The following is a 27,020-nucleotide window of genomic DNA, read 5'->3' as shown; positions in this document are numbered from 1 at the left end:
AATTCAAACATTCTAAAAAAAGAGCTATATATTAACACTTAAACGGGTGGGTGTGTTTTTTTTAGTCGTTCAAAGTTATCACCAAGAAGGATTTATCAGAATTTAAATTTTGGAAACCTGGAATATACAGAATTTTAAAGGAAATTTTTGTGTTAGGTAATTAAAAAAAAAAAAAGTATTTGTTTGCATTTCTGCAATAGAAATGTAAATACACAGAAAGGTTTTGCTGTCCTTGAAGGGATGAAAATATAATTTTACATAAGGACATTGTTTTCAGTGCTTCAGTGCTCGCGGGCAGAGAGAGAGATGGGAGAGAACGTGACTCGGTCCGGATAAGGGTTTTCAATTTTTTCTGATGATTGCATTTCTTTGCCAATATTTTTTGCATGTTGTGCGTTCGGTATATTAAATGCTCCCGTTCATAGAATGTAGATTTTGTTGTTTTAATGGATGCCAAGGCAGGACCAGCACTGGCCCATTTATTGTCCATTTCCAGTTGCTCACTTTGCTGTACCTCATTGGCAGTTGCATCTGAGTACTGCTTTGAATTAATCAAGCACAGGCAGCACATAACAGCAGTGTTTAGAAAGATAATACCCTAATGTTTCAGAGAGTGGCCTGGGGGCATTTTTTTAAATGTATTTTTGGGCAGGGAAAGCATGAATACTTACACACCATGAAGTTTTGGCTTCTGCTGGGATTGAATGGCCAGATTCTGAGTTTGTATATTTAGACCAGCTCCTGGAGGGCTGCATTGTCCACAGGTTTTTTGTGTGGTTTCATTTCAATTAGCAGCCAATTTATGCCATGGAATCAAGGTTTATGGACTCTTCAGCCAGTTAGTGGTTTAAGATAAACACATACAGTAATGGCAGAAACACACCAGAAAATTAGCTGACACTGTAGGGTTCCAAGACTGAAACTGAAATTGCATAGCAATGAGACAAGACTTGTTCTGCCACCCACGTACCACGCTGAGAGCAGTATTTTTACAAATATGAAGTTTTTTTTAGCCGTTATTTCTGTCTCCTCTTGTCATTTACTTGCCAAAGTCTACAGTATACGGTCCAGAATTTCAGTTTGGAACCAAAAAAAGGCTCTCTTAGAGTTTCTGTGTTCTGTATGTTTCTGTACCATATGCATCTATGTGTTTGTGAGAAAAATCATTATTCTTGTACGAAATGCAGTGTGTCCGCATGTGTGTGGTGTGTATATGTGTGTGTGTGTGTGCATGCATGTGTGCATGTGTGTGTGTGTGTGTGTGTGTGTGTGTGTGTGCGCACCCCTGTTTGTAGACTATGCTTAGCAGTCTCAGGGTTAGCGGACAGGCAGGAATCTCAGCTTGCTTGTGTTGGATGACGCGGGGTGAAGGGTGTTTGGCTTTCAGGACCTCTGCCAAAGTAAAGAACCCCGGCCCCGCTGGTCTCTGTTGTGTCACACGTACGTGTCTCCTCCAGCTGCATGGCTGTTCCAGCTTCCTCACCTGGGAAAACCTGGAACGCCACAGAGCATTACCACACTCACTGGTCACCGATTCATCGCCTGCACTTACTCTCATTCATTTACTGGAAGTCTAAAACACGCTCGTCTTCCAAGGCACTGATCTGAGACCAGTGCTAAAACACACTCATCTAACTAGGTACTGATCTTGGCACTGATAGACTAATCAGTGTTAAAACTTTCTCATCTACTCGAGAACAGCAAAGAAGTTTCTCACTGCTGAGGCCAGCAGTCATTCTACTCTTTCAGTTTCCTTGGGGACCAAAAACAAAGGGGGTGTTTTTTTTTTACAGGCTACAGTTCTGGACTTTGGAGGTGTCCCACTGCACTGAGAGCCTGAGCTTTAGCCAGATACCCGCGGAGGAGGCCTTGTATTAGACCACTCTCAAGCTGCCTGAGTTCGGAGTTTGTAATGTTTCCAGTGTCAGTTTGAAACACAACCCTCCTGCATGTATTTATGAGTTATTCACTAAAACGTTTCTTTTTTTAAAAAAAAATTATCTTTGGTCATAGTTTCCATTAGATCATCTTATCCCAGTGCGTCTTAGATCATATATTTCATGCATCATGCTAAAGTCTGTGGGAACAGATCTTTTAAAAGGTCTTATCGGGTTTATGAACACAGATCTGCTAGTGCTATCTTCTGTATTTTTACACAGTATCCTTGCCGTCTGGCTTAAATCTGATAATATATCATCTCTGTCTTGTTAAAAACTGGACTATAGTGTGCTTGGCACCTACAGGCGCATAGAACTGAGCGGAAGAATGTTATTTTTGGCTAATGTGGATGTTCTCTCTCCTACAATAGGTGGGTTAACATTGTACAGTTCATTTTAGTTCTATTAATTGTGTTTATTTCTAAAATGTAAAGCAAGCAATTGACCCAGGTCAGGCTCATCGATCTCTCTCAAGTGCGGTTGAATTTATGAACTAATACATTTCTCATTGAAAAGCAGCACTGGAAAATTATCACATTTTCTGTTTGTTTGTTTTAAAGGCCAATTTAATCCTTTCACCACCCTTGAATGTAGTTAACTGCGTTTATTTTTTTATACAGTGAACAATCAGAGACAATCCGATCATTTTTTGATGGGGTAAATCCACAGCCTGAAATAGTCCTGATGAGATTAGTGGAACAGGGATGACATTGCTTCCAAATTTTTTTTGTCTGAAAATATTAAGGGTTCATGACTCCAGCATCTGGACCAGACCTGATTGTAATTAAATCCCATTCATGTAACTATTCAATATTTTGATTTTTATTACATCTCTAAGCCAGGGATCACAAAACCCTGGAGTCCTGGTAGTCTGCAAGTTTAACTCCAGTCCGGGAGGGCCGCAGTGTCTGCAGGTTTAACTCCAGTCCTGGAGGGCCGCAGTGTCTGCAGGTTTAACTCCAGTCCTGGAGGGGTGCAGTGTCTGCAGGTTTAACTCCAGTCCTGGAGGGCCGCAGTGTCTGCAGGTTTAACTCCAGTCCTGGAGGGGTGCAGTGTCTGCAGGTTTAACTCCAGTCCTGTTGGGTTGCAGTGTCTGCAGGTTTAACTCCAGTCCTGGAGGACCACTGTGTCTGCAGGTTTAACTCCAGTCCTGGAGGACCGCAGTGTCTGCAGGTTTTCTGTGTGTTTCAGTATTCAAGTCATTTACTAGCAAATGAGTCTTGTTCCGAATGCCAAAACTGGTTGCTTATTGAAAGGGAATAACAAAAACCTTCAGTCATTGTGGCCCTCCAGGACTGGAGTTAAACCTGCAGACACTTCTGACCTCCAGGGCTGGAGTTGAACCTGAAGACACTGCGGCCCTCCAGGGCTGAAGTTAAATCAGCAGACACTGTGGCCCTCAAGGCCTGGAGTTAAACCTGCAGACACTGTGGCCCTCCGGGACTAGAGTTAAACCTGCAGACACTGCGGCCCTCCAGGACTGGAGTTAAACCTGCAGACACTGCGGCCCTCCAGGACTGGAGTTAATCCTGCAGACACTGCGGCCCTCCAGGGCTGAAGTTAAACCAGCAGACACTGTGGCCCTCAAGGCCTGGAGTTAAACCTGCAGACACTGTGGCCCTCCGGGACTGGAGTTAAACCTGCAGACACTGCGGCCCTCCAGGCCTGGAGTTTGACAGCCCTGCTCTTAGCATTATTCCACATCCTGCAAGCACATTTCAAGTTTAAAAGTCAGACAGCATTATGACAGGACAATACTATTTCACTGAGGCCAGAGAACACAGTCTAACTGAGGACAGTACCATACCCCCCTCTCTCCCCGTCTTTCCCCATCCTCCTTCCTTGTTTTCCCAAAACTCAGGGGTGGCCTGTCTGGACTGTCACAGTGAACCGAAGTTCATTTAAACTAAGCAAAGAAAATTCCAAAGTTCGTCAGTTCTAAATTCCAAAATGTGCAAAGTGTTACAGTATTTTCTTGAATGAAGTTAATCTTCTGTCAGAAGAGACTGCGGCTCGTGACCCCGTGATCTGTTTTTGGAGATATCCTGTCTGTCGCGACGGAGACGTCTGCCACGTTGTGTCCCTGACATGCGCTACGGTAGATTAGGCTCAGCGAGCGGTGCGTTTAATTTTCATAACAAGCCATCGGCCGGCGGGGAGAAGCTCTCCGTCGGGGATTCCGGGTCATTGTGACAGTGAAGCGGCGGTGCGTGCGTAAGTCCCCCCCCGCTGGGCCGGGTGAGTGACACCGGCCTGGTATTGCAGATACGGACGCTCGGCGCGAGGCATCGCGTTTCGCCGCGTCGGCCGGAGTGCGGCCGTTTTTAGAGCGGGCCCCGGAACGGCCACCCACGCGGGTCCTTAGGCCGCCGCGGCGCTCGCGGGCGGAGGGAGGGAGAGATGGGAGAGAACGTGACTCAGTCCGGATAGGAGGCACCGGGGGAAAGTGTTCAGTGATGAGCTGAAACTCGGTGGTAAATTCTCCTTTCCTCTGGGAGGTCTGCAGTGCTGAATGAAACGCTGTCGCCCTCAGTCGTGTTGCGTCTGTTATTAGCATTGCTGTTCAGTGATGTGCAATTCAGAAGACTCTGCTACAGTTCAGAGAACTGCATCACATCAAACTGGACATATTCTTACTACTACTACAACTGCTACTACAGCAGTACCTGTACTACAACAGTAGTACCACAACTACTACTACATCTACTATAGTAAATCTACCACTACTGCTACTACTATTATTATTGCCACTGCTACTGCTACTAATACTCGTAATAATGAATTATGCACCCCTCCACTGTCTGAGCACTGCAGATAACCAGCAGATCGGTGAGGCAGGTTAGTCTGCGTACAGCATCGTGCTGACAGGGGAGATGTCTGAGCGCTGAGGCCATCTCCGTGTGCACATCCGAGCGCCCTGTCGAAGGCGTCTGCTACAGTATGTGTTTGCGCAAGCCGTTAGCCTGCCTCTGAGCGGATGAAGCGTGTCTTAATGAGCAGGCGTCGCGGACAGGAGGCAGCCTGTCGGCGGAGATGTTGTCGCGGGTTCCTCGCGCGTCGGCGTGTGTGGTCCCTTCCGCGCGCGGCTACCTGCCCCCCCGGGCGTTCCGAGCCGTCTCGTCCGTCAGCGCACCTGTCAGGCCCCCGGGGTTCTCTGCAGGACGCGAGATCTCAGCGTCTGATTAGACTCCAGCCTCCTGGCGCTAAACAGGTTCATTGGGTTTGATGGAATTGCCCCCCCCCCCCCCCCCCACCCCCCACCCTTCAAAAAGTCATGTGCAGGGCAAGTCAAGATTGATTTAAACAACAGTCATCTAAGAGTGACCAGCCATTGCCAAAGCAGCCATTGTGAAGCGCTAACTACGTGACCGTAGCAGGAATGTTAATCTGAGCATGAGTTCGGGTTTTCACATGTCAACTCAAAAGTTCATTTGTAAATATTATGGAAACATGAAGCTGTAATCAACGGAGGTATAATCCAATGGTTTCCTTGTGCTTTAAACCCTGTCTGCTCGCATTTTAACCCATGCTAACATTATATGTGTTATTAATGGCCAAAACTGTACTTGTAATTGTCCATTGTGTTGTAACTTGTATTTGTTTTATGTGAAACCTTGGTATGCTGCTTTCGAAATTAAAACTAACATGGAATGGAAATCTCCAATCTCAGTGTGGATCCCCCAGTTAAATAAAGGACAGATGAAGTAGAGAAATGACGGCGGTTGTTTTATTTTGTCGCGGTTCGGCCCGCAGGAAATCGTCCTGGTGCTGTTTTTCGGGACAGAGTACGTGGTGCGTCTGTGGTCCGCCGGGTGCCGGAGCAAATACGTGGGCATCAGAGGGCGGCTCCGCTTCGCCAGGAAGCCCATTTCCATCATAGGTGAGTCAGCCTGCCGCTCCTCCTTTTTGACCTTACGCACCCCACCCTTCACCTCACATGCCGCCTCACGCCGACCAATCGCACGATAGGATTCCCATCTTTGGGTTGAAAGAGAACCCAGAAAATAGCGCTGCATGTACAATGGCTGGTAAATAATATAAGATCTTAAGAAGGCTGAGGTTTAAAAGTGCAGCACACACCTGAGACCAGGTGTTCAGCCAGGCCTCAGTGTTCTCTGTCCGCTCTCATTTTTGAGCTCTCTTCAAGCGGTTGTAGCTTTTGCACCGCCAAGAAAAGAAAAAAAAGAACCCAATAAACTCACTCGCATGACTAAGGTTGTTCTCTCTTACCTTTTAATTTAAAAGGGATTTTCTCCAGCTTGAATACTTCATAAGCCGAAAAAGACAATTCCTGAAGTTCAGGAGGAGTCATTAACAAAATTAAAGAAAATTGGTACTTTAATCTTGGAGCAGCTGTGTTAGGCTCTTTTAACAAAGTTTCTTATTTTCAGTCAGACCCTAATTTTCAAAGGCCACACAAAAGAGTTTCTATATGAAAAAATGCAGATTCAGTTATGACTGAAGATTTGAGCAGGTACTTCTCTTTAATGTTTAAAGTGCATTGTATTTGGCCTTGTTTGTGCTGGCACTGTCTCTAATATTGTTGGCTATCATTTTTCATAAGAATGTCTGACAAATAACCTTAATGTACTGTAAAGTAATTGATTTTTTGAATGTTTTTTCCCCCCTCCAGATTTGATTGTTGTTATCGCCTCAGTCATTGTACTGAGTGTGGGGTCCAATGGCCAGGTGTTTGCAACCTCTGCCATCAGGTACTGTACATGTTAAAGTGAGGTGGAACGGCCTGATCATACACATTTATATATACTAGTATTTGAACTCATGTACAGTCAATTAGATATAGGGGTTAAAATATCTCTGGTATCTAGCAAATCTAGTATTTCACCGCATAATGTACATATTCTTCATCGACCTATTCTTCAGAAGAGAGAGGGCAAAATATTTACTAAATGTTCACTTTAAATTCACTGTTCTGGATTCTTGTGATGACTGTTGAGGACTCTCTCTGTGGTGACAGACTGCCCTTATTCTGCTTTTCATAATGGTATTTGGCCTTTCAATGACCTTAGTGCGGCCTTAATGCTTGACTTAGGTCTACTAGGTCCCTGAACTATGTAACAACTGGAGTGGCTGTTCTAATCTGTGGGATTAGGAGCAGCTGTTCCAGTTATAACCAGAATCTAGTTGTCAAAATCCCTGCCAAGGTCATAGCATTTGACCAATCAAATGCATATACTGGTATATACTTTGTTTCATAAGTCACTCTGGATAAGTGTGTCTGCTAAGTTAATGTAATGTCCTGCAATGTCAGGTTGTTATTATACAGGTTTAGTGAGAAAAGCAGAGTGAACACTGGATGATCTGAAAGCTGAAGGTCATACTGTGAATATGTTTTGCCTCCAGAGGGATCCGCTTCCTGCAGATTCTGCGAATGCTGCATGTGGACCGGCAGGGAGGCACCTGGAGGCTTCTGGGATCTGTAGTCTTTATCCATAGACAGGTGAGTCTCAGCTAACGGAAGCATGTGGCAGATCTGCATCCTCAGATTAGAGGTGCTGTTCTAGGGTCAGGCTTCATCTGTCTGTATCCTAACCTACTCCATTATAAACTAAAAGGACAAACTGATCCTAGATCCTAGATCAGAGGTCTGAGACACTTTATGAATGACTTTATGCGGGCCCTAGTCCTCTTTCTTTGGGGTAAATTAATGAAGACACAGCAGCCTCAAAAAACATTTTTTTCATGAAAACAGCTTCATAAAGATTTTTATTTTTTGTTGTTACCCAATCACAAGTTTACCTTGACAGTTATTTTTTTTTAAAATGTTTGTACATGCCAAATTCAGAGACATGGACCGATATTGGCAGTAAGAAGAAATGACCTTGAGGATTAGTCCAAGCCCAGGGAACTGCCAGAGCTGTCAGCAGCACTGCTGATCCAAATCTCTGTGATGTTTCTTTCCCGTAAATGCTAGAAATTTCTGGAAATCAGATAATTGGCCATTTCAGCCGGGCTGTTCCAGGTGAGGCACCTGCATGAAGGCCTCAAAGTAAACCGCTAACAGGCACACATTCTCCCAGTGGCTGAGGTTCGGGTGCTGCCTCTCCGTCCTTAACTTTGACTCACAATCAAGTTCAAGTGCTGTTTTTGCAAGTGCACAATCTGTTTGCCAAGTTCAGCACTTGCTAGGAATTAACTTGTCAAACTGCTTGTCATTTTAAGAAAAGAAAAACAATCGCTTTATGTAAAGGTTGAGGGCAAACGTTGATTGAATTCTGGCCGTAGTAACAGACATCTGGCTGCGTAGTTTGCAGGGCTGTGGTTAGGAAAGCGGGCTCATCACCAGAAACTTTCTGCCTTTTTTCCTGGCAGTCCAGAGAGTAGATGCATTTAAAATGATAAAATCATGCAAAGCTTCCCAGAATAACACTGTCTGGCAAGTAAATAAAGGCTGTAATGTTCAATGTCGTACCTGCAGCGTAGTATAATGACCGGCCTTGTAACGCTTAAGTTTTGCGGGTTCAAATCCCAGGTGGAGGCAATGCCATCGTAATCTTGTGTAAGGTACTTAATCTGAATTACTTAAGTGCATTTCCAGCTGTATAAACAGATAGCGCATAGAAAATGTAAGCTCTGTAAGTTAAGTTGCTGTGGATAAGAGTGTCAGCTAAATACATATGGAAATAAAAATTTTGTAGAATGAGGCTCCTGCTGCGCTGAATATTAATGCGCAGTTGCCTGTCCGGTGTTGCCTCCGTCTGCACTGTAATAGAGGTGTTGCTTTGTAAGGAGCGGGAGGCTGCCCGCTCAGTCGCCGCTGTTCGCCTCTCCGCTCGTGATGTGAGTTCCCCTCAGGAAAGCGTCCAGCGAGGCGGGGTGACTTCAGCTTTGAGCTCTTTTGATCTCCGGCCGAAACGCAGGGCGAGGAGAAAGCTGGCAGGGCGAAGAAAGGGAGGGCGAAAACCCAGCCTTTTAAGGCTGCGTTTGACACTAGAGATTCTGAAAAAAAAAAAAAAAAAAAAGAGCGGGAAAAAGTACCAAAAAACGAGGCGGGGCTCAATCGTAAAGAAAAGAATGTGTATGTGAAAGTTTTTATTTTTACTTCATGCAGACATATCCCCAAAAAATATTGCATGTTAATAGTTTTACCGTTTTAGTTAATGGAAATGTCTATAGAGATGTTTCATCTGGAAAAGCTATTAAGAATGAAAAAGAGGTGAAGAACGAGCTCATAAAAAATATATGGGTGAATATGGGAGGAGGAGGAAAAATAATGGATGAATATTCTATGGAAAAATACACCCTGAATTCCAGCCATATCTTTTAAAGTGTGGAGACAAAAATACTGGTACAATTGTACAATATCTGTGAAGGCTTTGTTCCAGTGTGAGGATGGGCCCCATTGTCTGGTGTCTTTTAAGGCTTTGTTCCAGTGTGTGGATGGGCCCTATGGTCTGGTGTCTGTTAAGGCACTGTTCCAGTGTGTGGATGGGCTCTATGGTCTGGTATCTGTTAAGGCTCCATTCCAGTGTGATGATGGGCCCCACAGTCTGGTTTCTGTGGAGGCTCTGTTCCCATGTATGGATGAGCTCCCCAGTCTGGTATCTGTGAAGGCTCTGTTCCAGTATGTGGTTGGGCCCAAAGGTTTGGTATCATTTAAGGCTCTGTTCCAGTGTGTGGATGGGCCACACAGTCTGGTATAACTGCCCGTAGCATCATACAGGGAGGGAAGGACTCAGTCGGGTTGACCATCTTTGCTCCCCTACGCTCTCCATCGGTCAATCAGACACCCACACTCTGCTTGCTCAAGCTGTACATACATGTAGCTCATGTTTGTGAAAGCAGAATGTGGACTGTGGTTTGAAAAGAAGCAACGTGATTGGTCCTTCCACATTGGGAGAAAAAGGGGAAAAGCATTAAAAATGGATTTTTTTGTAAACTCTTACAGATTTCTTTTTTCTGCCTGTTCCAGGAGCTGATAACCACCCTGTATATCGGCTTCCTTGGCCTCATCTTCTCTTCCTACTTTGTGTACCTGGCTGAGAAGGATGCGGTGGATGAGGAAGGGAGGACTGGCTTCTCCAGCTATGCTGATGCCTTATGGTGGGGTGTGGTACGTCTCTTTAACACTGAAATATATGCTAACTATGCTAATGCTAAAGCTCTTTAACACTGAATCGTATGCAATGTTAGCTATGCTTATGCTATAGCTCTTTAACACTGAAATATATACTATGCTGACTATGCCAATGCCCAAGCTCATTGATACTGAAGTATGCTATGCTATGCTATGCTATGCTAATGCTAAAGGTATTTAACACTGAAATATATACTATGCTGACTATGCTAATGCTAAAGCTAAATAACACTGAAATACTTAGTATGGTAACTATGCTAATACTGAAATATAAGATAGTGAAGGTGTGAAAATGTGCATCGTATCTGAAATGCATTGTCCTGTCAGTGGTTATAGAGACAAATGGGATTTTGGTGAACTTTTGACCTGCTCAAATTAGATTTTTCCACAAAATTTAGGGGCAGAGACATCCCAGGAACCCTGTAAATATGTGGTCACCTTGTTGCAGTAAACCTCTGAAAAAAGCCTGTAAAATCATTTTTATTTCTTTGTTTGTTGACGGTGAAGGGTATTGTCACTGATACAGAGAGGCAGAACCTCTTAATCCCTCTCAGATTTTCAACCTGTTAATCCCTTTCAGAGTCCACGGCTCCCTGACGGTAATTAAACCGCTTAGCCCAGTGTGCTCGGTAATGAAAACCACTCAGCTACAGTAAGTGGTATTTACGCTTTGCAAAAGATGAGGCATTAGCCTCTCCTCATGGCTGAAAGACATTTAAGACCCGGTGCATTAAAGTGTCAGGTTCCTTTAATCTAAACCCCCGATTGCGGGGGCGGCTGCCTTGTTTTCTTGTTTGGGCAAGTTTTGGGGGTCCCTGCCAGTGGCCCCCCGTGGCCTGTGAATGAAATGCGGCTTGTTTCGTGCTACCCCCCCCCCCCCCCCCCCCCTCCCCCCCCCGCCCCTTCCCCCCAACCGAAAGGAAACCACAGTAGGGGCTCTCAGCGTCTTTTTGTCTTTAGCAGAACTGGGCACGGACTTAAGAGGTGCAGAGCCAGCGGTTTTGGCGGCCGCTGTGTTTACAGAAACGGGTTCGCTCTGCGACGGGGCGGGGCGGAGTTGGGGGGGGGGGGGGGGTGGTCGTTTCCTCGCATGCTCCCATCAGAGGCTTGTTTTTCACATTTTCGGGGGCCTGCAGGTGCAGAGCACAGCTGTGGACATGCCGCACGCCAGCCCTATGAATCATAACATCCCCCCTCCCCTCTCTCTCTCCCTCTTAGTCTCATACTCTCACCCCCTTCTCGCGCTCTCTGTCTCTCCTCTCTCTCTCCCTCTTAGTCTCATACTCTCACCCCCTTCTCGCGCTCTCTGTCTCTCCTCTCTCTCTCTCTCTCTCTCTGACTCTCACCCCCTTCTCGCGCTCTCTGTTTCTCCTCTCTCTCTCTCTCTCTCTCTCTCTCTGACTCTCACCCCCTTCTAGCTCTCTCTTTCTCTGCTCTCTCTCTCTCTTAGTCTCATACTCTCACCCCCTTCTTGCTCTCTCTGTCTCTCCTCTCTCTCTTTCTCTGCCGTACTCCCTCTTTATCATTCTTTCTCCCTCTCCTTCCCTATCTCTATTTCTCATACACTCTTCTTCACTCTTTCTGTCTCTCTCTGTCTTTCCTCTCTATCTCCCTCTCTCCGTCAGTCAGTCTTTCTTCCACGTTTTCCTTCTGTCTCTCCCTCTCTCTCTCTGTCCCTCTGTCTGGAACACTAAGAGGAAGGGAGGGACAGAGAAAAAGTGATAGTGTGTGTGTGTGTGTGTGTGTGTGTGTCTGTCTGTCTGTCTGTTGGTTTGTCTGTCATTCTGGCTCAGCCTGGCCATCATTATTATCATTAATGTAAGCAGGAGGAAGCACAGTGTGTGTGAGCATTCGTGTGCAGGCATGGGAGCGTGTGTGTGCGTGTGTGAGCATGCGTGTGTGCATGCGTGGGAGCGTGTGTGCGAGCATGCGTGGGAGCATGTGTGTGTGTGTGAGCATGCCTGTGTGCATGCGTGGGAGCATGTGTGCGTGTGTGAGCATGCGTGCCTACATGCAGATATGCGTGCATGCATGCGAGGGGGCCTCAGGCTGGTTGGAGGACTTGTTGAGTCGCTCTAATCCCCACTGCTGCTGCACCACTGACACTCATCACATTTACACTCATGCATTAAGGGCCCATTTTATCAGTGTAGAAAGGAAAATAAAAAAGAAGAAAGAAGAAAACCCTCGTGTCTCACCTTACACCCTTTTCTCAACCGCAGGATTCGGGGGAGGGGGGGGGGGGGGTGAAGGGTGATGGGGGCACACCCCACTTAAAAAGGGCTCTTTGTGAATCAAGACTCATTTATCACCCGGTGTGGAGGTAAATAAAGGCCATGTTAACAGAAGACCTGTGTGTGTGACACATGAAATACAACCAGTGCCAATTATTCTGAGGTTAGACAGCACATACCAAAGATTTAAGATCTTAGGGCAGAGTTCCCCCTCAGTCCTTTCTTAGTCACTTTCTCTCGCTAGGAGTCAGTTTGTGAAAAGCAGCGCACGCACGCACAGGGAAGGGGGCTGGCGTCTTTATAAGCTGCTGAAGTGGAGTAAAGGAAAACAAAATTCTTAAATTATTTACGCTAACATACACACTTATGCCCTTTTTGAATTCCCATAAACAAGAACATTAATTTAAACTGACACCTTTAAAGCGGCTTATAAAATGATATGTTTGTTTTTATTTTTTCATGCCCAATATTAATAGTATATTATTAATATTAATATAGTTTAGACACCAATAAGATTCCAGCAAATTACTAAAAGTCATTAAACGCCTTTTTTTGTTTTTTACCATTATCGAGAACCAAATTTTCCTTTCATATGATGTATGTTTTTGGTTAGTAAAAGTGATTTTACTACTTTCAGTGAGCTTCTGCAGGTTTGACTGAAAGCAGGTCAGATGGATGTTTTTCCTGGGTCCGAGCACGTTGCGTCCTCTCTGCAGGTCACCGTGACGACGATAGGCTACGGAGACAAAGTTCCGCAGACGTGGATCGGGAAAACCATCGCCTCCTGCTTCAGCGTGTTCGCCATCTCCTTCTTCGCCCTGCCGGCCGTAAACAAACTTTTATTTCTATTTTAAAATTATTTTTACTCTCGATTATTCTCTCTTCTTCGATATGTGATGCCCTCTTGTGTTCCTGAGCTGGTCCTCTTATCGGCCCGTCCCTTGGCAGTGTTGAAGAGCACAGACACGTGCACGCTCTCACCCAAGGGCAGTCGCTGAGTGTGGGGAGTGCACGTAATGCCACCCAGCGGCTCTCCTGTAAATCCCTTTTCTCGACATCAAAACCCGGGCCTGAGAAACCGGGACCAAAACGTTGCGTGGACATGGGCACACAACCTCAACTTCTGTGTTCGTTGTGGGTTTTGTCCTGACTAATGGAGCACAGCTTTTACCTGAAATGACACAAAATCCAGATTCTGGCCAAAAGAAATTTGGTGAAAAATAAACTCAAAGGAGGTGCAGTACAAGAAAAAATGATTCATTTCAGGGAAAAGTGTATAATGTTTTGACCGTAGCCTTCATCCAAATGGCTGAAACTTTATTTATTTTAGTCTGAAATAAATACTTTTTCTAGTAGAGTGATGCACTTCCTTTGGCCTTAAGTTTGGCTGATTAAGAAGTGCAGTATTTAATTGCTGATGACAGACTGTACTGAAAAGCCATCTGCTTGGGATTGGAGCTTGCGTGAAATAAGGCTTTCTGTGCTGTTACAGGGAATTCTGGGCTCAGGATTTGCCCTGAAGGTCCAACAGAAACAGAGACAGAAACACTTCAACAGACAGATTCCTGCCGCTGCCTCCCTGATCCAGGTACAGTTATAGAGACTGGAATCACTGATCCAGGTACAGTGTAGAGACTGAAACCGCTGATCCTGGTATAGTATAGAGACTAGGAACCATTGATTCAGGTACAAGGTTCACTACAAAAAAAAAATGAGTATGATGTTGTGTGAGGATTTTTTCATGGATCTCTTGAATTTACTTCCATGAGTTGAAATGGAACTGCGCTCATCTCTGACCAGAGCCAGAATATGGGCTGTGTGAGATTTAACAGTAGTTCCTGCTCTCTGCGAGGCCAGAGGCCTGGCCTTGCTTTCTTACCTTTCTGCTGCAGTACGTGACTAAGAACAATGGTGCTGGACCTGTGTTTCCTGACAGGGTGTGAACGAGCATGCTGGACAAATACTCATCTTTCATTTACTTCAGGTCTTGTGCAAAGTCTCTCTCTGATGTCAGAGTGTTTTAGTATAAATTTTAGAAAAACACCCCACCCCTTTTAAAACTTTTGCAACAACTTTTTTCCTTTAGATGTGTGCCAATGTAACTCTATAAAAGCTAGTGGAGAACAAATAGTCTGGATGATCTATCTCCATCCTCGGTAAAGGTGAACTGTCATGTGCTCCCTGTCTGAGACAACAGGCAAATATTTGGCATTTTTCAAATATTTGAATATGGGGGGGCGGGGTGGGGGAGGGGGGGGTGAACGAAGGATCACAATGAGCGTATTCACCAAGATGGCACGAAATTATCGCGGATAGGATACGTCAGCCCAGATGACCTCATTTGCGGCTCAGAGACATGCAAAAGGAAAACACGGCGATGGCTTAATGTGATGAAATTCCCTATATGGACCCGCCAGGTGTCATTCCCGGAGATTTACGGACATTATCTCCGCTCTCGCTGCTGGGAGATGTCTGGGATAATTTGCTCAGCTTGCGGCTAGAGCCTGTTTATACAGCGGCGTGGTTTAGTGGGTAGGGAAGTAGGGAACTGGGCTTATGCTTCAGAGGTTGCCGGCTCGATTCCAAATAGGGCATTGTCATTGTACCCCTGAGCAAAGTTCCTGAGATGCTTCAATTAAATTTCCATCTGCATTAATGGATAGTGTGTAATAAATTCTAGGTATATGTCTGCTAAATGTATATAATGTGATTCGCAGACATAGTCTGTGCTGCAACTGCTTGGCAACATGAAGGGAGAAATCTTTGGAGGTTGTCACGGTTATGGTGTGCTCTACCTCTTCCTCAGACGCTGTGGCGATGCTATGCGGCAGAAAAGCCGGGAGGTTGCCCAGCAACGTGGAAGATGTACGTGCTGACCGGCGACTACGTGCCCACCACCAGCTCTGAGACCTCCAGCCCAAACTTCAAGTTACTGGTGAACACCACCACCCTCTCAGTTCTGTTCAGTTAAATTCAAGTATTCTCCATTGCCGTGGCTGCGTATAACAGGGGCCCATATACCTGGCTCTGGAGGCCACAGGGTCTACTGGTTTTTCCTTTCACCTTAAAATCAGCTCTCAGTTCAGACCCAAGAGGCCAGGTCAGTTGAGGTAACTGTGTGACCAAAAAAGATTTAATCAAAATTAATCAAACATTTTTAAGCGAATCTCTGAGATGGAGGTCACGCGGTTGAAAGAGCAAACTTTATGCCCCGCCACGACAAGTGACTCTCCAGCTCTCCTTTCTCTGAGGAGCACAAAGACGCAGTCACCTCAAATGATGCCACAGCTGTTTTTCACTCTCCTTCTTTTCTCGTGCCAATAAAATTTCCTGCCCTTAAATGACCCAAAAAGCAGTCCAAGATAAAGGCCTGTAGTCATAAAGCATTGTAGAACGGGAGCGCTGATCCAGGATCAGTTTCCTCTATTTTATATCCTAACTGTATTCATTATAAACTAAAAGGGCAAACTGATCCCGGTACTCCTGCTTTATGATTGCATTATTGTTTTTATCCTCAGAACAAACGATCCAAAAGAAAAGCCAAGTCCCTGCGGGACAACGGCTCGGTCCCGCCCATGACCCCCACCGAAAAGGCCCTGTCCATTCCCCACATAACCTTCGACCACATCGACGACAAGGACGAGAAGAAAGAGGTGCCCTTTTTCCTGGAGGAGCCGCCAGGTACAATACCTGCATTATGCCCCCCCTCAATCCCCCGACCCCCACCCCTCCCACACAGGTGTGCTCCTGTTCACTCTCAGCAAACCTCGTCAGTTGAGCTGGTGGGTTTGGGACATTATTGCAGCCTAGCCTGACATCCACGACTTTCATTTAGGCATTACAAAACAGCAAGAAGCACTAAGGCCACACGAGGTTTCTATGGTAGACAAAATGTGAAAAAAACAAAGTTGAATTCCTCTTTGTATGTGTGGTTAAAACCCCCCTCAGATAATCTTTCTTTTTTTTGAGGGGGGGGGGTGGGGGAGGATTGTAGATGCCATCATACAAGAACACCAGGCCAAGTTGTTTTTCAGTCACTGGGACGCTGCGAGACCTTCAGCCTCGACAGTGGTGGATAATGACATGCTTGAAATAGTTTGCAGTTGAGCTCTGCTCGCGTTTGCCAAGATGAATGTGGTTTTTTGTGATTGGGGATTAGTCAAAGGAAATGGCTGTCAGGTGATCGTTATTGCGAGGGTAAGATGTTTCAGCTGATGAAAAATGTGTCGTCTTTGGGAGGGATGAAAAACAGAGCTGGTGCCAGAGGTCTAAGGAGAAGTATGTGTGTATCAGAATGCAGTAATCTCTGAATTTATCCGGATATTAGCCTACTCAGAGCTAGCTTGTTATTCTGGTTTCCCCTGCAGCATGGCTTAAAAGGCTTAAAAGTGTGCACTGCTTTGCTAGCTGTACTGAGCAGTGCAGTGCTGGCTGTACTAACTAGTGCACTGCTGTGCTAGCTGTACTAAGCAGTACACTGCAGTACTATCTTTACTAAGCAGTCCACTGCAGTGCTAGCTGAACTAATCAGTACACTTGGTGTACTAGGCAGTGCACTGAACAGCTCTGGCCAGCTGTGTAGGAAACTGCTCTAGTTTAAGAACAGTCGATAAAATTCAGCCCAAATGTAACGTGTGATCACACATCATCTGAACACTTCATGGCAAATATAAACAAAGGTGTTATGGAGGCAGCCCAAGCTAGCCAGTGCTGTCGGGTGTCGGTCTCTCAACATTTAGCAAATCTGCGCTACAACGGTGGTTAGCTGGAGCATTTTCTGAAGTGAACTATGGGGGTAATGAAATGGTTTTTTCATTTAAAATTTTATATGCTGAAGCAATGCAAAGGCCCATGGGTGATGTCATTTGGGGCAATGTTTTATGCATTGAAAATGTATCACTATATATAGTGGACTTGGCTGGTGAGGGGTTCTGAGCTCATGGTTAAGGAATCGAGCAGAACTTCAGGAAGTGGGACCTGGACAAGTCGCAGCCATCTTAACCCCTTCCTGTCCTCTGTGCTGTGTTCTTTTGGGTGGCAGTGTAGCACAATGGTTAAGGAACTGGCCTTGTAATCAGGTTGTGGGTTCGATTCCCAGGTGAGACACACCCTTGAGCAAGGTACTTACCCTTGCTTCAGTATGTATCCAGCTGTGTGAATGTATACTTTGTAAAAAATGCAAACCCTGTGTAAGTTGCTCTTGTTAATAGAGTCTGATGAATGCCAGTAATGTAATGTTTACAAGTGTGCTGTAGGACACAAAATTTGCCTTATTTTTATATTTTTAAATTAGCTCATAGTTTGCCAGGTTACAAGTCTTGGCAGAGTTGAGTATGAGCCCCATACAATGACATTTATATCACACGTGCATTTCAAAAAAACAGACCATACGTACATTAATATTCAGGCAGAGAGCAGAGGTGATATCAGGGCTTCAATGTTACCAGCATTAGTGATAAAATGAACATGTGATCAAAATTAACACGTCTCCCGTGTGTCTCTCTATCAGCGTTTTAATGCACCTCCGGGTTTCCAGGCCCTTCATAAATCCTGCGTGAGACTCCCGCTCAGCGTAAAATTCCAGAAACGGTCCCCGAAGAGAAAATGTGCTGAGCTTTTTCAAAGCCCTGCGCTTTCGCCTCCCCGTCGCGCCTCTGGGGTCTTCCAGTTGTTTACGGGCAGTTCATCTGTGTGAGACCAAGGGCCCTCAAAGCGCAAATGTGATTTATTTTTCAGCCCGCGTTTTAACACCGATGTTTTCTTTCTTTCTTCCCCCACAAAAAAACGTCCCAACTGCACCTCTAGGCCCCGTCGGTCCGTCCTCTTCCATCAAAACAAATTCATTCCGTTTTTTTTTTTTTGCACGATCGAAGAGAAGTCTTAACTATACAATAAGGCGAGTATGAGGTGAACAGTGTGAAGGGAAACTAGTATGCTGTTTGTTCATTAGAGGGCAACGATATGCTTGACCAAAACTGTGCAACAAGCCCTCTGTACAAGCAGGCGATGCACAAATGCCAATGCATGGGGATGACTGGGCTGGGGGAAACACGTTGCTACGGGGGGGCCTGCCAGCATGAAGGAAAGTATATTGTTCAAACCGAAGGGGGGGGGGGAGGGGGATGGTGAAAAAGACAGGATTTTAGTCCTCAAATTTACACTTATGTACACTTAAGCAGTTTCTGCTCCCCAGCTAAACTTGCTGCCCCTCAGTGCCCTTTTCTGACTGTGGTGAGATACAGGGGCCAGCTCTCTCGCTGCCCGCGGTTAGCTCTGACCCGTTAAATTTGAACTTTGAAAGCCGCCAGCGGAACAAGACAGAAGAGCTTTCGCCTTCCGTGGCTCCCGGCCCTCAGACGGGGGTATCCGCTGCGGGGCAGGGTCCTTCGAGCTCTCCTCTTTTATGTGCAGGGGACACGGGTTTGAGCCAAAGCTGGGACAAAGCCTTCCCCGCTGGCTCGTTATCATTTCCAAATGAACGTACAGATTTATGAACCCTGTACTGAACTAAACACCAATTGCAGTCATATCCCTCCCATCTTTTTTTTATCATCCTGTTCATAACTTTTTGGGGAAATATAACAGAATTCCTGATTATCATGGTGCAGACATGAAACACAATTTAGGTTTAAATTTGTCTGTTGGTTATTTTATTTATGGTTATTTATATGAATGATGAATGAGTCCCGTTGTTGACAGAACATTTAATAAATAATTCAGACTTTGTGTAATTTCTTTTTAAAAAGCCACAAAAAAATGCATCAATCTAGAAATAGATTTGGGATAGTGGCCCTCTCGCTATAATTCCTCTGCTTTTTCGACTGCTACAGCTGCTGAGAAGTGAATTATTGTTGCCTTGAATACATAAACATCGCGCAGTGCTGTCTCCGTGTGCTCTACTGTACAGTAAGAGCCTCGGCGTGAAAGATGGGAGAGAAACGATGTGTGGCTCCGCCTCCTTCCTCCGCGGACGAGACAGATCCCCTGACGCATCGCCGCTGGCCGAACCTGTTCAATATCACCGCTCGACAAACAAGACCTGACAGCCTTTGCCTCCCACTTTCCCCCCCCCACCCTCTGAGATGGGGCTTCCTACTCAAAAATTTTATCCCCCTGAAGTTGCTCTTGTTTTTTCTGAGGATAATCACTCATCTGATGCAGCCTCAAACTGTGGTTCTGTGGACCATAGTGTTCCATTAGAACCCCCCCCACTCCCCAAACCCCCCTCCTGGTGACCAGTGTGTTAATAGTTTGTACTGTTGCAAGACGGTTTGTTGCTAAGCTGATGTTACAAGGCTTTCCTGAGGAAGAAAACCATGTTGAAGACACTGTTTTCAAATTTGATCTGAATGTTTTTTCCCTCGTCTCTCCTCTGTAGGACTTGCGAGGATGTTCCGGCAGACAGGTACGTCCTGTACCGCAGTGAGAAGTATTAGTACACCATACTAGTGTATTAAATACCATTCAATGCACCACCGTGCTTCACTGAATAAATATTATATTTTGGGCTGCATTGGCTGATGATTTTTAGTGTCTTTCATCAATGAACTGTTTAAGTCTTTGAATCAAAATGTCATTAAGTCAAAAAGATCCACAAAATCTGGATGGGGGTTGGGGAGTGGCAGGACATGGGGTGGGCAGGATGGAGCAGGGTGGAGGTGGGTGGGGCCGTTGGCGAAGAAAGGAGTGGCGATAAGCAGCCATTTTGGAACTCCGCTTGTCAGAAATAAACTCTCCATTGTTTCGCCTTCGTCTGTCCCCGTCTTATCTCCCTTATCTGTCTGCCTCTCCCCAGCTGTGAGAATTTCTGAATGGACTTTCACTGTCCTGGCCCCCAGACACCCCCCCCCCCACCCCCCCAGTTTTGGCCTGGCTCCCCTCAGCCCTCCCTCCCTCCCTCCCTCCTTGTTTTCTTTTGCCTGGACTTCCAAACCCAGCCGGTTTGCTGAAATGGGGCAGATATTAATACGCCAGCGTTCTTTGCACAGGACTGATAAGCTGGTCTGCATCTGCCAAGGGTGGGGGGGCGGAGGAGGCGGGGGGGGGGGGTGCCGGGGGGGGGGAGGTCTTGGCTCTCCTCGGCCTACAGCTTACCGTAATTTGTCATGTGACTTCCCCTCTGTGTCCCAGTTTGGGCTGCCCGGTTCGTTCCCGCCAGCAGCGCTCCTTTCTCCACACCCCGCTCGGATTTGATTTGGGGAGGAGCGCGCGGACAAGCGCGCGCTTTCCTCCCAAACGTGTGACGTCGAGTCGCTGCCTCTCCCCCTCCGCAGTAATCCACGAGCTGATATGGTGCATGAATGACCAGCAGGGGTCGCTGGTGAGCCATGAGACACGGTCATCTTCTGAATCCCTCTCCCGCCTGGACAGCATGACAGCCAATCACGTGTTACCACTGCTGGCTGCGGTTGCTGCTGGCACTGTCCAGATTTGATACATTGCCCTTTTAGAGGTCCACAGTAGAGTAAGCCCATGATTTGCTGTGCTCCTCTGTGTTTTTTCATTCAGCTACTTTAACAGTAAAAGCAAAAAAACAGGTGGCCTAAACTTTCTAAACACAGTGGAGCTACATATCAGAAGCTAACTGAAACAAACCCAGTGTTAGTGTCCCAAGTATAGTGTTGATTTCCGGTGTGTCTCATGGTGGTTCTGGGTTTTGTGGTTTTTTTGCCAAAACCAGCTTCCCACTCCTCCTGATCCCAGTTGTAGAGAGGGTAAAGTACTTTTGCAAAATATAGACTCCAACCTCCATCAATCTGATTTCTGCTTTTCCTGCTTACGCTGATCTTAGGGGAGTCCCTTGGGCCGAGGTTGCAAATAAAATGCAGCTGCTCAGTTTTAATTTTTAGAGGCACATTTAGGCACGAGGCCAGCAGCTCTAGAAATGAATGAAAAAGGGCCAATGTTGAATTGAGTTATCCTCTTTTCATGCAGTCTGCTTCTCTCTCACTACCTCTCTACTTGTCTCTCTTCCTTTCTGTCTCCCCCACTCTCTCCTTCATTCTCTCTCTCCCTCCATCCTTCTCTCTCTCTCTCTCTCTCTCTCTCTCTTTCTGGCTGTTGCTTATGACTGTCCATACAGCTGGTCAGCAGCACTCCTGGTCCTCCTTCAATCTGAGCTGTCCTCCCTCTCCAGGTAAATGTGGCCTGTTCTGCATCTCCCTAAACCTTCACTGTTCTGCACATCTGTCACACATATGCCGTAATATAACTTAATGTGCATAGATAACAATAAATATCATACACTTTGATGCGTGTGTGTGTGTGCGCGCGTGCACAGATGTGCTGCTCAACAGAGAAAATCTACTTGCAATGACAGTCACCATGACAGGGCTTTGAATAGGTAATAACTGGTAACAACTAGTAACTTAGAGGTTGCACATTCACATCCCAAGTGAGGCATTGCCATTGTTTCCTCAGCATAATAATCAACCTGAATTGCTTCAGCAAATATGTGGTAACATGCTAGCTGTGCCATTTTGGATAAGGGCAGATTCTAAACATGTTAAATATGTATGAATAGTTATATAGAGCAAATAATTTAAGCCTCAATGTGCAGCTTTCAAATAATCCACTCAGCTGCATCTCTGTAGCTACACTGTCATGGGCTTGAGACCCAACACCATAAAGCAATGTAGGATAACTCTGGGTATTGTGGTTGGTCATTGGTTGAATAAAGTGTTGTAGAGTTGGACAAAAACAAAAACCTGAACCCACATTGGCCCTTTCCGGATAAGATTTGACTGAGACACAGTGCTGGAGTAATGTAAGTGCTTGGCCTACCAACTTCATAATTTCTGACAGAAACTCATCCTTAAATGCAATACTCTTCTGCCAGGAAACTTGTATCCGATAATTATTCCTGTCCCGACGAGACATATCCCTTATGGCTTCAGTCTTCAGGCGCTGTTATTTTTATTGTAAAAATATCTTCCTTGTTTTTGCGCAGTCAAGAAAAGGCTGGAGGGCCCGTCCATAGACATTTCCCGGACGAACAGCTTTGCGGACGACATGGACTTCGCCGGCGAGGAGATCCCCCTCCCGGTGGTGACTGACGCAGCACAGTAAGTTTGTATCTCTACCCCCCCCCCCCCCCCCCCCCCCCCATTTTAATTCCATCCTCCTTTCTCCCTCACTCATCTTCACCACCCATCTACTCATCATGGCCGCCATGTCTGCTTAGCGCCATTCCATCGCTATCTTCCCCAACATCAGGGGTCCCCAACCCTGGTCTCGGAGGGCCGCAGGACATGCTGGTTTCTGTTGATCCTCAGCACTTATTTACACAGTTAATCTTCTTGAATATACAAGTAACTCACTTCCCCTGGATTCTTGGGTCCGGACTGGTTTCTGATTTTAAGGTGAACTCAAAAGTCAGCAGAAGCCTGCTGCTCCACAGGACCAGGTCTTGGGGGCCCCTGGTTTAAAGCAAAGCCCAAATGTCAGTGTGTGTCCTGGAGGTACAGGGGCCACTTCTCCAGTCCCTTTGAACCTGGGGGCCCAAGCCCTGCCCTTACCTGTGCACAAAAAGGGGTTAGGATTCCGAAACTGTCCCCTGCATCTTGGCTTGGTTCTGAATTGTGCGGTCAAATCACTCGCAGTGTGCACATGCGATGGTGTTTCTGGGGGACGCGTGAGCACGCTGTCTTTTGCTCTGGTTATAACTCCCATGAAATTAAAGCTGTCAGCTCAAACCCCCCCCCCACCGTATAAAAGTTAAGGGGCGTGTAAGGAGCGTGTCGGCTCTGTGCAGTGACCGAGACCGTCCTCTGACGGTGAGAGGAGTCAGAAGGTCCTTTCAACGGGGACGAGAAACTCTTCAAATTTAAGGCCAGTGTCAGCTGTGAATCAGCGTTCAGCTCTTCAGTCTTCCTGTGAGAAAAAGGCGCAAATTTCTTCTGAAACCTTCCTTTGTCAATAATTCTTTGCCGAAGAGCAAAGTGCGAAGCGGATTGTAGTGCATTTGCCTACAGTCTCATTGTGGAATCGGTTTGCCAGAGCAATTTTTTAATGAAACTATCCATATGCGCCATGAATTTCATTAAACAATTTTCTTACACTTTTGGGCTAAATTACTTGATTGTAATTCCAGGTATAAAGTATAAAGTAAAAGTATTCTGGTTGTGTTCTTAGCACCCGTGAGCACGGAAAAAACACTTTAAGCTATTTGTGTTCATTTCATATTTCATCTTTGTTATATATGTATTTTTTTTTAATTAACTGACCAAATTACTTGTGTGTGCTTCCCATGATAGGCCACTGTGATATAGTTGGAAAAAAATTAATATTACACAATATTCATATAACTTATGAATAGTATGGTTTATTTGTGTCTAGTCTAACTAATGTCTTCAGGGTGAGTGGATGCATTTTGTACTACATATTTTAATTACTTGGATCTTACTTGGTTACTTGGTGTTTTCGTGTAGCATTGTCCTGTGACAAGCAGGGTGTGTACTGAGCTTCGTGCATTCGCTCTACCACATCAGACGAGAGTGTGTGCCGCTCTGCTGTCCGGCCGAATGAGTCACTCTTCGCTTACGTACTTTTTTTGGTGGAGTGGTTCCGTGCGCATAACCGGCGGAAGCCCCGAGATGACCCGTACTTTTGCACAGCCTGTGTGCTATTTAAAAAACGATTGCTCAAGAACAGGAGCTTTGGGACACGCTTATCAGTCAGACGTGTGTGATGATAACGTAACGAGACCGTGCCGGATTTTGCTTCATCAGCGTCTGGAACGGCGGAGCGGAACGGCTCTGCACACGATAATCCTGCGCGTCGCAAACAAGAACAGTTTATATAACGGCCGTAATGTATCGAGTCGAACGAGTGATTCATTTAGATTTAGAACACATTTATGCTGAAATTTCTTTTTATACTTTCAATACAGAATTTACGCACAGAAGAATTTAGATATAATGTGAATAGAATTACCGATTACTTACATTAATGTACTTTTTTAACATGTTTGATTTGTTTGGTTAACTATACTGTATCAAAAATAAAAAGCTACGCAACCACTGCAACTCCGAAGGCTCTCTGTGTGTGAACCTTCATGGTCTGCAGGTTTATTTATTTCTTTGTTAATAAATGATTTTTGGGACTGATGTACTGTACCCAGTACATTGTTCCCACTGCTAAATGTGAATATAAATACAGAATTTCCGCGTCTCTCACCAGTTGTTGTTCTGATCGTCGGTTGTGCTTTCCCAGTCCCACGTGAGCTATTGGTCTCGTGTCCATTTAGAATTTTACCAATTTCAACCTTTTTGAAGTGTCACAACTGAAATCACACGCTCAGCACCATTAATATACAGATTCAGACACACATCATACTGGATATTTTATTTTAATTTAGCATCTTCCTGGTCAAATACCATGAGTTGTTGTGAGTGATTGGTGATGTAGATGTATGTGTGTGTCCTGTTGTTTGTATGTGTTGTTTTCATATGTGTGCAGTATATCGGAAACCGTTGCCATGGGGTCTCCAAAGGCGAATGGGTCGGGATGCGCTCTTATCTCTCTCATGTCTTACTGGGCCACACCCTCACCATGGGTCACAAAGCTTTTTGTCCATCACAGTCCTTTCATCCCCCGTTCCGAAACCGATCATATCACCTCCTGTCCACCTCCCCTGCCCCAGTGATGCCTGCAAACTTTTGCTGAAGGCTTTTGCTAAAAAGAAGGCAAATTGCTTCTCTCTTCCAGTCTGTTGACAAGCCCATTCATGGCAAACGTCCAGGACTCTGTCTCCACGCACGTCTTGAACACGAGAAGGTATTTATGTGGTTTATGCTTTCGTGCACTTGTGTTTTATTTTATTGGCCCAATATACTTCAATCAACATATTTTATCTGTTTGACATCTTGTGTGTTTATTTCTATTTCAAGTTTATAGCTCACTGTACTGTAGCCGCTATACTGACCATCTGCAATTGCTTTTAAATTGAGCTATAATCTGCATTACAGCCCTGAACGAGAGGAGAATGTTGGTTGTGGTTTGAATCTGACCTTCACTGTGTTTGTCTCCATAATCAGTGTTCTATAAGTGTCAGTGCAGCACTCAGCTTCAGATCCTATGACTAAATTATACATTTTTGTTCAAATGCATTTATTCATTGAACCCTTTAGATTCCCTTTAGATTGTGTCATTGTCTGACCTTTTGCCCATGCAGATGTGTGTGTGTCTGTGTGTGTGTGTGTCCGTGCATGCGTGTGTGTATGTACGTGTGTGTGTGCACGTGTGTCTGTTTGTGCGCGCGCGTGTGTATGTACGTGCGTGTGTGCATGTGTGTCTGTTTGTGCGTGTGTGTGTGTGTATGTACGTGCGTGTGTGCATGTGTGTCTGTTTGTGCGCGCGCGTGTGTATGTACGTGCGTGTGTGCTTGTGTGTCTGTGTGTATATGTATATATATCTAGAATGTCATAGCATTATGCTATACAAGAACAGCGTGTTCCAATCGCGAGCTTCTCAGATTAGGTTGAATGCAGGGTCGCGGGACGTCACGGGCTGACGGGCTGCTTTGCACGTTCGCTCGCAGGCTTATCAGCAGGGCGCTTAAATCTTATGACTTGGCAGAGGAGATGATTAGGGTGAATTCAATGAGTCCCGGGACATCCCGACCTGTTTCCCCTGCTCCCGCCCCGCCCCCGCCCTTCTTCCTTCGTGCCGGTCGTGTGCAGAACGCAGTGAACACGCAGCCGCTTTCGCAGGCGAGGAATCGGTCATGTGAGAATGACCCGCCCCGTCTCCAGTGATAGAACTGAAGAGCTCTGTAGCTCGCGGCCGAGTCCGAGAGTCGCCTCGCGTCCGCTGCAGTGCTTCTGGCTGCCAATAGATGGCGCTGTCCCTTAAGAGACGGCACCGCCAGCACCCCGCCTCAAATTAATTCAACCTCCCCGTTTTTGAGAAGCCAGAGAAGCTTCTGGGCTTCTGAAAAGGGCAGCGGTTTTCTGTGCTCATTCCTTAAGTGGAAGAGCAAGATTTTCTGATGTTTTCATTGTAAAAAAAAAAAAAAGAAGAAAACAGTAATAAGACGCACTCACGAACTAAAAAACCCGTAGGGCTCTTGCCTAGAACCTGCAGCATGTCGTCTTCTTTTTAGGGATGACCCAGGCTATGCTATAAGAGTAATTTGAAATGAACTGTGTATGTGTGTGTGCATGTGTGTTGGGGGTGGGGTGGGGGCATACATACAAATGGTCCTGGATGGTATAATCTGAATTCCGAGCATAAACACCATGGAAGAGTACGTATTCATATTCAGGTGGACAGTGTTGCTGTCCAGGTTTGCGTGTTTGATACATTATGAGCCATGTTTTAATAAGAGATAAAATTAAAACCATTGCTTCGGTTCACCTTGGAATTCAGAGGATTCCTCTGTGATTGGCTCGTGTGAGTTAATGAGGCTGTGGTTCTGTCTGTCTGGAATTCTGTCTGTCCCGCTGACACACTAAGTAAACAAATTATGCTGTTAATGTCTGTCTCCTTGTAAATTGTTAAAGGATTGTTTGAGATACTCCACTGCATAAACTGCATGCACTTAAAAGAATGCTTGAAGTCCTCAGCGGTGTAAATAGTGCGTGCCAGAAAGACAAATCTTTTAATTTGTGAGAGGCACAAAGTGTGGAATGCTCCCATTGGGATGGGAATGGGGGCGGGGGCTTTCTGTTCTTAAGTGCACCCGCAAACAAAAGGTCCGGGGAAAACCCCGCTTTTACGACGGTGCCGTCTCCCCATTTTACCGCCGCT

At 45.7% G+C, this 27,020-nt stretch overlaps 1 protein-coding gene across 1 annotated transcript in view; it reads left to right on the top strand.

The window, feature by feature from the left end:
- Window positions 1–27,020, top strand: part of kcnq1.2 (potassium voltage-gated channel, KQT-like subfamily, member 1.2) — a 130,560-nt gene that overhangs the window by 14,165 nt on the left and 89,375 nt on the right. The window contains exons 4-15 of the mRNA XM_035425258.1: window positions 5,691–5,817; window positions 6,571–6,649; window positions 7,302–7,398; window positions 9,871–10,011; window positions 12,986–13,096; window positions 13,762–13,857; window positions 15,076–15,204; window positions 15,788–15,950; window positions 19,648–19,674; window positions 21,352–21,405; window positions 22,219–22,333; window positions 24,978–25,046. Coding sequence (XP_035281149.1) covers window positions 5,691–5,817; window positions 6,571–6,649; window positions 7,302–7,398; window positions 9,871–10,011; window positions 12,986–13,096; window positions 13,762–13,857; window positions 15,076–15,204; window positions 15,788–15,950; window positions 19,648–19,674; window positions 21,352–21,405; window positions 22,219–22,333; window positions 24,978–25,046 — 1,208 coding nt within the window. The remainder of the gene's footprint in view (window positions 1–5,690; window positions 5,818–6,570; window positions 6,650–7,301; window positions 7,399–9,870; window positions 10,012–12,985; window positions 13,097–13,761; window positions 13,858–15,075; window positions 15,205–15,787; window positions 15,951–19,647; window positions 19,675–21,351; window positions 21,406–22,218; window positions 22,334–24,977; window positions 25,047–27,020) is intronic.

The sequence above is a fragment of the Anguilla anguilla genome, chromosome 7 (assembly GCF_013347855.1).
Source record: "Anguilla anguilla isolate fAngAng1 chromosome 7, fAngAng1.pri, whole genome shotgun sequence".
NCBI lineage: Eukaryota > Metazoa > Chordata > Actinopteri > Anguilliformes > Anguillidae > Anguilla > Anguilla anguilla.
Note: the sequence above shows the minus strand (reverse complement) of the source record. Positions and strands in the feature narration are given on the sequence as shown.